The 14,435-nt window shown below is 41.2% G+C and overlaps 1 protein-coding gene across 1 annotated transcript; it reads left to right on the plus strand.

The window, feature by feature from the left end:
• The first annotated feature begins 2,429 nt into the window (after positions 1–2,429).
• On the plus strand, positions 2,430–4,165 carry LOC311081560 (uncharacterized protein). Its single transcript, XM_084112115.1, has 3 exons — positions 2,430–2,670; positions 3,305–3,514; positions 3,822–4,165. Exons 1-3 carry the CDS (start codon positions 2,491–2,493, stop codon positions 4,056–4,058), a joined length of 627 nt encoding a protein of 208 aa, XP_083968241.1. The 5' UTR covers positions 2,430–2,490; the 3' UTR covers positions 4,059–4,165.
• The last annotated feature ends 10,270 nt before the right edge of the window (positions 4,166–14,435 follow it).

Raw genomic sequence — 14,435 nt, forward strand, 5'->3', positions numbered from 1 at the left:
TAAATTACTTTTGCTGTTGATTTGCCAACGTAGTCCTCAGATCAGTGATCAAGCAGAGTTGACTGGAGTTGTAGCTGGCCATTCTTTCAGGCTTTCTGGCAAATACAATTTTTCCTGTTATACAATAAAGTGAAAGTTCTGCGTTTAACCCATCCAAGATAATGCACACACATTAAAAAAGCTGTGGATATACCCTTATTTCAATCATTTAACAAAACCCATGGGACAATGGAACCAGAATTGCTAAAATGCAACTCATTTCTGTGTTTTGGATAAATAGGCCTAATAATAAAGACATCAATATAATAAAACATTATAACATAACTTTAATTTTAATGAACAGTGTAACAAATAAGAACACGTGTGAACATTTGATACCAGTGTTTTACCACACACACACACAACACACACACACACACATTACTGAGGGTCACTGTGGTAGACACACTGAGGTAAGACATACACTTGTGAGACCTGGTGTCTCTTCTACACACACACTGGCTGCTGTCTGTCCCTCTCTCTCCTGCCCACACACAGGGGGAGGGGGAGATAGTGAGAGAGAGCTAGAGAGAAAGAGAGGGAGAAAAGAGGGGGAGGGAGAGAAAAAAAGAGAAAACAAAACCATTGGTCAAAGGTTATCTGTCTTGTCATCATGTGCCATGGTGATATCTTTTGATTCGCTGATTGGACTGGTGCCAAGTTCAAGACCACTGTCCTCCTCCTTACTTGACCCACTCAACAACAACTACACATCAGGTGAGACCCTTTTTACTTTTCAACAAACTAAATGAATTCTTACAATAAAATGTCAGTATTAAAGCCTATATGACAGTGACAAAACAAGATTTGATCTCAGAGAAGGGGTTCTGACTGAATTTTTCCACTTTTTCAAATTAAATTCATGATTTTTATGAAGCTATGATGAAATGACAGTATAATAAGATATATTCTGACAGGATTTGGTCTCAGAGAAGGGGTTCTGACTGAAAAAAATGTTTTCTGAAGTAATTTTTCCACTTTTTCCAAATTAAATTCATGATTTTTATGAAGCTATGATGAAATGACAGTATAATAAGATATATTCTGACAGGATTTGGTCTCAAAGGGGTTCTGACTGAAAAATGTTTTTTCTGAAGTAATTTTTCCACTTTTTCCAAATTAAATTCATGATTTTTATGAAGCTATGATGAAATGACAGTATAATAAGATATATTCTGACAGGATTTGGTCTCAGAGAAGGGGTTCTGACTGAAAAATGTTTTTTCTGAAGTAATTTTCCCACTTTTTCCAAATTAAATTCATGATTTTTATGAAGCTATGATGAAATGACAGTATAATAAGATATATTCTGACAGGATTTGGTCTCAGAGAAGGGGTTCTGACTGAAAAATGTTTTTTCTGAAGTAATTTTCCCACTTTTTCTAATTAAATTGATGATTTTTATGAAGCTACAATGAATAGACAGTATAATAAAATATATTCTGACAGGATTTGGTCTCAGAGGAGGGGTTCTCACTGAAATAAGTGGATAAATTACTTCAGAAAATTAATTTTTCAAATTAAATTCATGATTTTTATAAAGTTCTGTCACAACCTCCTCAGAGAAGGGGTTCTGACTGAACAAGTTATTTTTTAAAGGTCCCATATTGTCAATTTAAATTTCCTGGCTTTTTTTTCATGATAACAGAGCTCTAGGGGCTATGTAACTACCATATAAGTTTCAAAACAATCGAACCACAGACAAATGCACACAGTCTGAATAAAGTAGCTGTGCCTTTTCACAAGCCATTGTGACTTCCGTATAAATGTGATGTCAGAACTACTCACCACCCCCACCAATGGTGGGTCACTCAGAGAACAACAGGCCAATCAGAAGAGAGGCTCATGAATATTAAGTAGACAGGGCAAAATCGACCTGTTCTTGGCAGAGCTCCTGAGAAAGGAGCTGTAAAATATATATTGAGATGGTTTTTGGTGCTTATACAGCAAATATATATTCTCCAGGAAATAAAAAACCTAAAATAAAACTTCAGAAAGGTGTACAATATGGAACATTTAAAGTAATTTTTTCCACTTCAAATAAATAAACAGTAGCGTTTTATTTTTGGGTGAAGCATTCTTCCAAAACTCAACACAATTTCCTTCAAAATATTGCTTTGACTTTAATTTTATGAACAAAAAGTAAATAATATTTGCCAGAGTATTCACATGTACCTTTCTCTGCCTTTTCTTCTCGTCAGCATGGCAACTCCAACATCTCCGGCAGCATTTCTGCGTTGCAAGTGTGTTGCAACGAGCTTGAACCAGCGAGCCCTCAACTTCCGAAAGGGAGAAAAGATTACCATAAATAGGCTCAAAACACAGTCTATAAGTGCTTTAAGCGATGGCTTAAAAACATATTTAAATAAAAAAGATGGGTTTACCCCGGAATTTGAGGAGGGGGTAAGCTACATTTTGCAGACATACACCCTGTCCTATGCATTTGACCAGATGCATTTGTTTGTTGGCTCTGGAACCCTGAAATTTAAAACGGTTCCACTGGAGATTACAGAGGAGGCGGAGAATCAGGCCAAACATGCCCTGTGTCCGTCTTCTCCAGTGATGAGTGGCGTAGAGGAGGACATCTTCTCAAAGGGTGGATACCTCAGCCTCCAGGGGAAGATCATGGAAGTGAGTACATTTTCTATCCGTCTAATACATTTTGCAGTGTTAAACTAATTCTTTAAGCTTTTAACCTAATATAATTTACTAACCTGACAGCATTACATCCTCATCATTCAGTTCCAAGTTGCCTAAAACAGAAATTTTATAAAAATGAACAGTGATAATGACCGTGTTCTACAATACCTGTGGCAAATTCAATTATATTTCTAATTTTGTATATTTGAGCTGAACAGTCTCAAAAATATACTAAATACATTACAACATTGTATTGTATTTATTTTGAAATAGTTTGTGTATCTAATGGGTGATTCAAAGTTATAAGAAAATTCACAGGACATAACAGTTGAGTAAGACTATTGACACCATACACGCTTTTTCACCCCCAGATTTACTATCTATCTTTCTATCTGACCGTCTTCATCTGTCTGTCACTATGGCTTGACTCATGGCATGATTTAAACACACGTTCAGGAAATCTCAACACTCCATATTTTGGATTTTTCACTTATTTGTGAAACAAATCATGTAATTAACAAATTGAATAAAAAAAAAAATCTAAATGTGCAATGTTGAGGAAATCCAGGAACAAAAATAAGAAACAGAACTGTATTATACTCACCCATGAATTGAATTTTTCCAGTTGCGTGGCGTGAAGATGACACGCACTAATGTCCCCGTTCTGGACATTCAGCTTCAGTGTGGAGGAAAGTTGTTAGAAGTGTCGCTATGGAGGGATGAGGCACTGACTGAGATATACTTGGGTGATGAGGTGATGATTACTCACCTTCGTCCCTGCATAATCCACAACGGGCGAGGAAAATTCCACTCCTCACCCTACACGACTGTGGAGGTACATAATGCACAACACTACTGCTGCCATAGTATACACTGAAACAGAGTATAACATGCATTTTGGAGATGTAAACCTACCTTTCAATTAATAAATATCACATGAACAAAATCATAACTGTTCAGATTATCAGCAATACTGTAATCTGATAATAGACTAGAGTTGCAAGTGTGTTTTTTTTAATACAACAGGTCAATAAACAAGAATTTAATATACAGAAAAGCAAAATTGTACAAAAAGAAATACTTACAGTGAGATGTTTCAGTACTAATACAATAAAACTTACCATAATGGTTTGTTTCCACAGATTCCTGAGGGGCAAGTCCAGGAGACAGAGGCCGACATCATCGGCATCACTGAGGTCAACGACAACTGCCACATCCTCAGCAGTGAGTTGGTGGTGTACATAGTTCCAGTTACCATGTTCTCTTGGAATCCTGATGACCTCCTCACCAAGCTGCCGATGAAAGTTGTCCTCAGGCACATAAACAGACGGGTGCTTCAGATCCGTGCCGTAAATGAGACGGAGACCTCATCAGATTAGCCAGCAACCTCATCCCTTTTTCCACTTTTTTTTGTTCTAAGACTTCTACTTTAAATTGTTCTTGTTTAGTTTGTTCTTGTTTAGTTTCTATAGTTTGTTCCAAACAACAACACCTTATTAAAGATAATAAAATATAATTTTACATGTTTCAAAGTGTTGTCTTCTCTATCATCCATATATTTTTTACAGCAATGCATACCCTCTAATTACCTGCAGAAAAGGTACACTGTTTTACTTACCTGTTGTGTTGTGATGCAAGGTTCTCATCTTGGATCTGAGGTGTGACCAGCCACTCGTGGACTTGTCACCCATTTGAATGCAACACTGGGAGAATAGAAACAGAAAGTTACAATCTTCAAGTTACACAAGTGTGAAATTACACAAAAATAATGCAAAACCCATTAATTGAGATATATCAACAAACTCATACATTTGTCATGCATTTAACAGGATGTAGTCCCTGTGTTTCCCATTAACTAAACCTTGACGTTAATCCTATCCTGATTGTTTAAAACTTGTGCACTTTAATCACATCGTGATCCGGTGTTTCCCGTGACTCGTGACAGCGTGGTGCAGGTATGACATTAAAACCCCGCCCCTTTGGTTCCCTCAAGATTTCTCTATGTTGTTTTAGAATGGGGTTTTTCAATTTAGGAGTAAAATTACATACATTTTTAATAAAATTACATACATTAGACATACCCTTACCGAAAACACGAAATTTTAAAAACAACGGTTGAATCTAAATGACTCACTAAAAGTGAATTGCTGCCACCTAGTGGCAGTTTTAATTTAACATTTAAATTTTAGTTAATTTTTTTTATTATTTCAAAAGTAAATGTATTAAACGTTTTATGTTTAAAACGAAGCATTAATAATGTCCTTTACTAATTAAGTCATTACTGATTTCCTGTGAGCTGCATTAAACAATGCTATTTCAGAAGCTGCTTCTGTTTTTCCTCAGCATTGCAAAGATTGTCTTTTTACTGTCATTTAATTTATTGTCATTTCTTCATAACGTCATAAAAATCATACATTTTATTTGAAATAAGTGGGGAAATTACTCCAGAAAATACATTTTTCTGTCAGAACCCCTTCTCTGAGACCAAAATCCTGTCAGAATATATTTGTTTTAATTAATTGATTAAATGTAAGGATTTGACACAAAAGATGATGCACACATCTAGCAGAAAGCATTCCCCGAAAGGTTGAAGCTTTTATCAAAACAATTTTTACCTTGTAAGTTAAAAACATCATTATTGTCGATCATTGTTCGTGATATAATGATTAATGTCATTACACGAATACAGAAAACTTTCTGTGTGGGGTCATTCTTGTGTGTCGCACAGTCAAGAACCGTTTATGAATTAGTTAATTGCTTTTTAGAAAATCAAGACATTGTTATTTTAGTAGCATGAAAAACAAAAGGATTTTAAATTAATATCTTACTTGCATCGTGTCTGCACTTTCCCACGACAGAATTCGCAATCTGACTGAGGTGAGCAGCACATAGTGTTGAACACAGCAAAAACTCCCGCGAATGCGCTTTTTTTTTTTCCTTCACCAGTAACTAATCTGATTGGTTATTGCATTATGAGCTCAACAGAGATTTGTGTGATTGGTTGTGATGCTCAACGCTGAAAAAAAGTATAAAACGTAATCTTCTCTGTCTATCTATCGACAGTCGTAATAGATTATTGATTGTGTAGGAGATATTTTTTTAACCCTTGTCGAATATGCAGTTTTGTCCATTTTAGAGGGAACAGAGTAATTGTGTCTCAAAATGTAGCAATTTGATTTACTCATTACCTTCACATGGTTACCGTGACAACGCGCGTCCATCCCCACATTAGCTGTTCTTAGGTCACATGATCAGAAAAGAAGAGAGAGACAGACAGAAAAATTTAATATACTATAATCTTCTTGTATGACAAGAACCATTTAGGAATCAGATAATTGCTTTTTACGCATTAGAAAAAGACATTGTTATTTTAGTAACATGAAAAATCAAAAGGATTATAAATTAATATCTTACTTACATCGCATCTACACTTTTCCTCGAGCGAATAGGCAGAATCCAGCCAGAATGTCAGAAGAAGGGAGAAAAATACAAAAAAAATAGTGACTGAGGTGAAAAGCACATGACATGAACGAGGCAAAAAGCCCCTGCGAACCCGCAGATTGTTTCTTCATCGGTAACTTATCTGATTGGTTATTGCATAATGAGCTCAACAGAGACTTGTGTGATTGGTGGTAATGCTCAACGCTGAAAAGAAAAGTAATCTTGCATGTGAGCATCTTTACCTGTAATGCCTCAACACTTTACTTTATTTTCATATTTCACTTCAAATGTGAATGTCGTTATCCATCCACGTTCTAATCCGTATATCTTGTCATGTAAACTGATCCTCTCAGCACTATATTTATTACACCACAAAATAACATGCTCAACATTTTCTGGTACATTACAACTGTCACATTTATCAGAAATGCATTTTTTCATTAAATACAAAGTTGACTATATAGATGGAAATTTTTAACCTTTTAAGTTTAAGAAGCAGGGCAATTGTGTCTCATAATGTAGCAATTTAATTTCCTCATTTCCTTCACCTGGTTAGTGTGACAACATGCGTCCATCACCACATTAGCTGTTCTTGCAATATAATTTTCCTATTATTACGAGTTGTTGATATAAAAGTTATGATGAAGATTTTAAAATATGCTCACTGATAAAATTTAACCATTGAGGCTCTATCTAGCTATCTATCTAGCTATCTATCTACTAGCTCTCCATCAAACTTTAAACTACTTTAAACTTCAAACTACTTAAAACTTTAAACTAAATTACCGCCTAGCAACCACCCAAAAGACCCTAGCAACCACCCAAAATATCCTAGCAACCACCCAGAACACCCTAGCAACCGCCTAGCAACCACCCAGACTAAACCAAACTGCCGTTCTATATACTATATGAGCCATTGACTCATTTAAACTAATAAACCACCCAAAAGACCCTAGCAACCACCCAAAATATCCTAGCAACCACCCAAAACACCCTAGCAACCGCCTAGCAACCACCCAAAAGACCTTAGCAACCACCCAAAAGACCCTAGCAACCACCCAAAACATCCTAGCAACCACCCAAAACACCCTAGCAACCGCCTAGCAACCACCCAAAAGACCCTAGCAACCGCCTAGCAACCACCCAAAAGACCCTAGCAACCACCCAAAATATCCTAGCAACCACACAAAACACCCTAGCAACCGCCTAGCAACCACCCAAAAGACCCTAGCAACCACCCAAAACACCATAGCAACCACCCAGAACACCCTAGCAACCACCTAGCAACCACCCAAAATACCTTAGCAACCGCCTAGCAACACCATAGCAACCACCCAGAATACCCTAGCAACCGCCTAGCAACACCATAGCGACCACCCATAACATCCTAGCAACTGCCTAGCAAAAAACTTTCTGGTCCAAACTTCCTCAAGCCAACTTAAAGTTTGTCTCGACGAACTTTCGCATCTAGTTAAGTTGGCTTGAGAGAGCCAACATATTGAAATCCTATTTAAACTTATTATTATTATTAGTGGTGCTTGCTGAAAGCAAGGCATCACTATTGTTATTGCTCATACTTATTATTATTCTTTTTATTATTCTGGACAAAAGTTTGGCGCGTAACTCGCCCCGCACCGTTTGTCACAGACCCCTGAGTGAGGTGTCAAATCAACCGGCTCATTAAGGAGAGGTGTGCTATGACTTTTATAAGCGATCGGGGGTGCGGTGTTCGCCCCAGGGGCGAAAAAGCGGCCAAAAAAGTCCCATTGACTTAACATTGAGACGAACTTTGACCACACGTAGCTCTGAGCGAGGATTTCGCAGAAACGTGTGATTTGCCACATTTGAAGAGGCTAACAGGCTCTGTAAGAACATACCTCACAATGGGGTAAAAGTTGCACCCCTGGGGGGCAGGAGATGCCCAAAGTTGCCCCATTGACTTACTATGGGGAAGGAACGTCCCATGAAACACACATGCTTTTCCTACTATGGTAAATTGCATAGGGACTTTGTATTGAACGTAGCTCTGGATCACAGTGTCATAGAGACAAGGGGGAGGCCTCATTTTACTCAGACGACCAATCAGTCTCTCAGGATCATTGTGAAGCTATCAAGCCACGCCCTAGCAACCATTTAGAGCCCCTTAGCAACAAGTTCCATAGACTTCCATTGAAAGAGTTCAAAGAGATATCTCCAGACTGAATTGTCATAGAAACGTGGGGGTGGTCTCATTTGACTCGGGGCAGCAAACAGCCAATCATGAATCACCTCAACACTTCCAAGCCCCGCCCTAGCAACCATTGTCGAGCACCTTAGCAACCAAAATACAAAGAGGGATATCTTCCATTCTGAATGTCACAGAGGCATGGGAGTTGGTTTATATCATTCAAGTGACAAGAAGCCTTTGGAGTTTCATGATTGGCAGCTGACAAGCCACTCCCTAGCAACCAAACAGAGTACCCTAGCAACCAAAATTCAAAGAGGGATATCTTCCATTCTGAATGTCACAGATAAATGGGAGTTGGTTTATATCATTCATAGTGACAAGAAGCCTTTGCAGTTTCATAAATGGCAGCTGCCAAGCCACTCCATAGCAACCAAACAGAGTACCCTAGCAACCAAAATCCAAAGAAGGATATCTCCCATTCTGAATAATGCAGAGGCATGGGAGTTGGTTTATATCATTCGTAGTGACAAGAAGCCTTTGGAGTTTCATGATTGGCAGCTGACAAGCCACTCCCTAGCAACCAAACAGATTACCCTAGCAACCAAAATCCAAAGACGGATATCTTCCATTCTGAATGTCGCAGAGGCATGGGAGTTGGTTTATATCATTCATACTGACAAGCAGCCTTTGAGTTTCATGATTGGCAGCTGCCAAGACACTCCCTAGCAACCAAACAGAGTACCCTAGCAACCAAAATCCAAAGAGGGATATCTTCCATTCTGAATGTCACAGAGGCATGGGAGTTGGTTTATATCATTCATAGTGACAAGAAGCCTTTGGAATTGCATCATTGGCAGCTGCCAAGTAACTCCATAGCAACCAAACAGAGTACCATAGCAACCAAAATCCAAAGAGGCATATCTTCCATTCTGAATGTCACAGAGGCATGGGAGTTGGATTATATCATTCATACTGACAAGAAGCCTTTGGAATTTCATCATTGGCAGCTGACAAGCCACTCCCTAGCAACCAAACAGAGTACCCTAGCAACCAAAATCCAAAGAGGCATATCTTCCATTCTGAATGTCACAGAGACATGGGAGTTGGTTTATATCATTCATACTGACAAGCAGCCTTTGGAGTTTAATGATTGGCAGCTGCCAAGCCACTCCCTAGCAACCAAACAGAGTACCCTAGCAACTAACATCCAAAGAGGGATATCTTCCATTCTGAATGTCACAGAGGCATGGAAGTTGGTTTATATATCATTCATAGTGACAAGAAGCCTTTGGAATTGCATCATTGGCAGCTGCCAAGTAACTCCATAGCAACCAAACAGAGTACCCTAGCAACCAAAATCCAAAGAGGCATATCTTCCATTCTGAATGTCGAAGAGGCATGGGAGTTGGTTTATATCATTCATAGTGACAAGAAGCCTTTGGAGTTTCATCATTGGCAGATGACAAGCCACTCACTAGCAACCAAATAGAGTACCCTAGCAACCGTTTAGCAAAACGTATATCTCTGCATCAGAACATCGTATAGAGATGGGGGTTGGCTCATTAGTTTCAGTTGGAAAACAGTCTGTAAATATCACCATGGTAACTGTGTATTCACACCCTAGCAACCATTTAGAGCCACCTAGCAACCATATTGCAACATATAGAAGCCATATTTCAGCTCCACAACATCGTACAGACATGGTTGTTGGCTCATATGCAATCATGTACAACACCCTAGCAACCGAGTGGCGAGTTTTGCCACTGCAAGCACCACTTCACATTTTCTTCAGGAAATGTACATTCTAGTTATTATTATTATTCCGAGACTAAAATTTCTATATGAAACTCCTCCTAGAGCTTTAACTCTACATACTCCAAACTCGGCTCAGACACTCAAACTGATCTGACTCGCGTTGCTATATCTTTTCAGACTGATCGGACTTACGGTTTTCCTAAAAATGACGATCAAAACTCGGAAAAACTCCCATTGACTTACATTGGGGAGTTCTAAAAACATTTGAATCCAAACTGCCGTTTTCACACACACAGACTCCAAAGGGCCTGACAGCCCTGCGTCTCTCCCTCTCTCTCTCCCTCAGAGGATTTATATTATCAAGCAACCAATAAGTAATGGCCTAAAATCTTCATAGCCACACCATAGCAACCAGTTTCAGCACCCTAGCAACCACTAAGAGCTCCCTAGCAACCACCCTAAACCAAAAAAAAATTTTTTTTACATTTTTTTGTATTTTTTAACGCAATATTACACTCGTGGCCTTGCGATATTGCTCCATGCTTGTGCCTATTCGGCCATAGGCACGAGGCCGCAGGCCGAGTGCCGTACTGAAGGCACTCGTTATTAAAGATTTTAAGAACTCTATAAAAACTCCATAGTAACCATCTTTGACAACTACCAACCACCTAGTAACACCATAGCAACTACCAAAAATACCTTAGCAACCATCTTGAACACCCTAGCAACATCTAGAAATGCTCTAGTAACCACCAAATATACCCTAGCAACCACCCAGAACACCCTAGCAACTGCCTAGCAACCCCCCAGAACACCTAGCAACTGCCTAGCAACCACCCAGAACACCTAGCAAACAGCCAGAACACCCTAGCAACTGCCTAGCAACCACCCAGAACACCTAGCAACTGCCTAGCAACAACCCAGAACACCCTAGCAACCGCCTAGCAACACCATAGCAACCACCCAGAACACCCTAGCAACCGCCTAGCAACCACCCAGAATACCTTAGCAACCGCCTAGCAACACCATAGCAACCACCCAGAACACCCTAGCAACCGCCTAGCAACCACCCAAAATACCATAGCAACCGCCTAGCAACACCATAGCAACCACCCAGAACACCCTAGCAACCGCCTAGCAACCACCCAGAATACCTTAGCAACCGCCTAGCAACACCATAGCAACCACTCAGAACACCCTAGCAACTGCCTAACAACCACCCAGAACACCCTAGCAACCACCCAAAATATCCTAGCAACCGCCTAGCAACCACCCAGAACACCCTACAACCGCCTAGCAACCACCCAGAACACCCTAGCAACCACCCAAAATACCCTAGCAACCGCCTAGCAACCACCCAAAAGACCCTAGCAACCACCGAAAATATCTTAGAAACCGCCTAGCAACTACCCAAAAGACCCTAGCAACCACCCAAAATGCCCTAGCAACCGCCTAGCAACCACCCAGAATACCCTATCAACCACCTAAAATACCCTAGCAACCACCTAAAATACCCTAGCAACCGCCTATCAACCACCCAAAAGACCCTAGCAACCACCCAAAATATCCTAGCAACCGCCTAGCAACCACCCAGAACACCCTAGTAACCACCCAGAACACCCTAGCAACCGCCTAGCAACCACCCAAAATACCCTAGCAACCGCCTAGCAACCACCCAAAAGACCCTAGCAACCACCGAAAATATCTTAGAAACCGCCTAGCAACTACCCAAAAGACCCTAGCAACCACCCAAAATACCCTAGCAACCGCCTAGCAACCACCCAGAATACCCTAGCAACCACCTAAAATACCCTAGCAACCACCTAAAATACCCTAGCAACCGCCTATAAACCATCCAAAAGACCCTAGCAACCACCCAAAATATCCTAGCAACCGCCTAGCAACCACCCAGAACACCCTAGTAACCACCCAGAACACCCTAGCAACCGCCTAGCAACCACCCAGAACACCCTAGCAACCACCCAAAACACCCTAGCAACCGCCTAGCAACCACCCAAAAGACCCTAGCAACCACCAGAAATATCCTAGCAACCGCCTAGCAACCACTCAGAATACCCTAGCAACCGCCTAGCAAAAAACTTTCTGGTCCAAACTTTCTCAAGCCAACTTAAAGTTTGTCTCGACGAACTTTCGCATCTAGTTATTATTATTATTCTTCTGTTAAAAACTGTTGACTCAAACTCGTCCTAGAGCTTTAACTCTACATACTCCAAACTCGGCTCAGACACTCAAACTGATCTGAAGTTAGTTGCTATATCTTTTCAGACTGATCGGACTTACGGTTTTCCTAAAAATGACGATCAAAACTCGGAAAAACTCCCATTGACTTACATTGGGGAGTTCTAAAAACATTTGAATCCAAACTGCCGTTTTCACACACACAGACTCCAAAGGGCCTGACAGCCCTGCGTCTCTCCCTCTCTCTCTCCCTCAGAGGATTTATATTATCAAGCAACCAATAAGTAATGGCCTAAAATCTTCATAGCCACACCCTAGCAACCAGTTTCAGCACCCTAGCAACCACTAAGAGCTCCCTAGCAACCACCCTAAACCAAAAAAAATTTTTTTTTACATTTTTTTGTATTTTTTAACGCAATATTACACTCGTGGCCTTGCGATATTGCTCCATGCTTGTGCCTATTCGGCCATAGGCACGAGGCCGCAGGCCGAGTGCCGTACTGAAGGCACTCGTTATTAAAGATTTTAAGAACTCTATAAAAACTCCATAGTAACCATCTTTGACAACTACCAACCACCTAGTAACACCATAGCAACTACCAAAAATACCTTAGCAACCATCTTGAACACCCTAGCAACATCTAGAAATGCTCTAGTAACCACCAAATATACCCTAGCAACCACCCAGAACACCCTAGCAACTGCCTAGCAACCCCCCAGAACACCTAGCAACTGCCTAGCAACCACCCAGAACACCTAGCAAACAGCCAGAACACCCTAGCAACTGCCTAGCAACCACCCAGAACACCTAGCAACTGCCTAGCAACAACCCAGAACACCCTAGCAACCGCCTAGCAACACCATAGCAACCACCCAGAACACCCTAGCAACCGCCTAGCAACCACCCAGAATACCTTAGCAACCGCCTAGCAACACCATAGCAACCACCCAGAACACCCTAGCAACCGCCTAACAACCACCCAAAATACCCTAGCAACCGCCTAGCAACACCATAGCAACCACCCAGAACACCCTAGCAACCGCCTAGCAACCACCCAGAATACCCTATCAACCACCTAAAATACCCTAGCAACCACCTAAAATACCCTAGCAACCGCCTATCAACCACCCAAAAGACCCTAGCAACCACCCAAAATATCCTAGCAACCGCCTAGCAACCACCCAGAACACCCTAGTAACCACCCAGAACACCCTACAACCGCCTAGCAACCACCCAGAACACCCTAGCAACCACCCAAAATACCCTAGCAACCGCCTAGCAACCACCCAAAAGACCCTAGCAACCACCGAAAATATCTTAGAAACCGCCTAGCAACTACCCAAAAGACCCTAGCAACCACCCAAAATGCCCTAGCAACCGCCTAGCAACCACCCAGAATACCCTATCAACCACCTAAAATACCCTAGCAACCACCTAAAATACCCTAGCAACCGCCTATCAACCACCCAAAAGACCCTAGCAACCACCCAAAATATCCTAGCAACCGCCTAGCAACCACCCAGAACACCCTAGTAACCACCCAGAACACCCTAGCAACCGCCTAGCAACCACCCAGAACACCCTAGCAACCACCCAAAATACCCTAGCAACCGCCTAGCAACCACCCAAAAGACCCTAGCAACCACCGAAAATATCTTAGAAACCGCCTAGCAACTACCCAAAAGACCCTAGCAACCACCCAAAATACCCTAGCAACCGCCTAGCAACCACCCAGAATACCCTAGCAACCACCTAAAATACCCTAGCAACCACCTAAAATACCCTAGCAACCGCCTATAAACCACCCAAAAGACCCTAGCAACCACCCAAAATATCCTAGCAACCGCCTAGCAACCACCCAGAACACCCTAGTAACCACCCAGAACACCCTAGCAACCGCCTAGCAACCACCCAGAACACCCTAGCAACCACCCAAAACACCCTAGCAACCACCCAAAACACCCTAGCAACCGCCTAGCAACCACCCAAAAGACCCTAGCAACCACCAGAAATATCCTAGCAACCGCCTAGCAACCACTCAGAATACCCTAGCAACCGCCTAGCAAAAAACTTTCTGGTCCAAACTTTCTCAAGCCAACTTAAAGTTTGTCTCGACGAACTTTCGCATCTAGTTATTATTATTATTCTTCTTACTAAAAATTTATCCCCTATCTCCTCCTAGAGCTTTAACTC

Source organism: Abramis brama, assembly GCF_963993115.1.
Source record: "Abramis brama genome assembly, chromosome: 4".
Taxonomy (NCBI): domain Eukaryota; kingdom Metazoa; phylum Chordata; class Actinopteri; order Cypriniformes; family Leuciscidae; genus Abramis; species Abramis brama.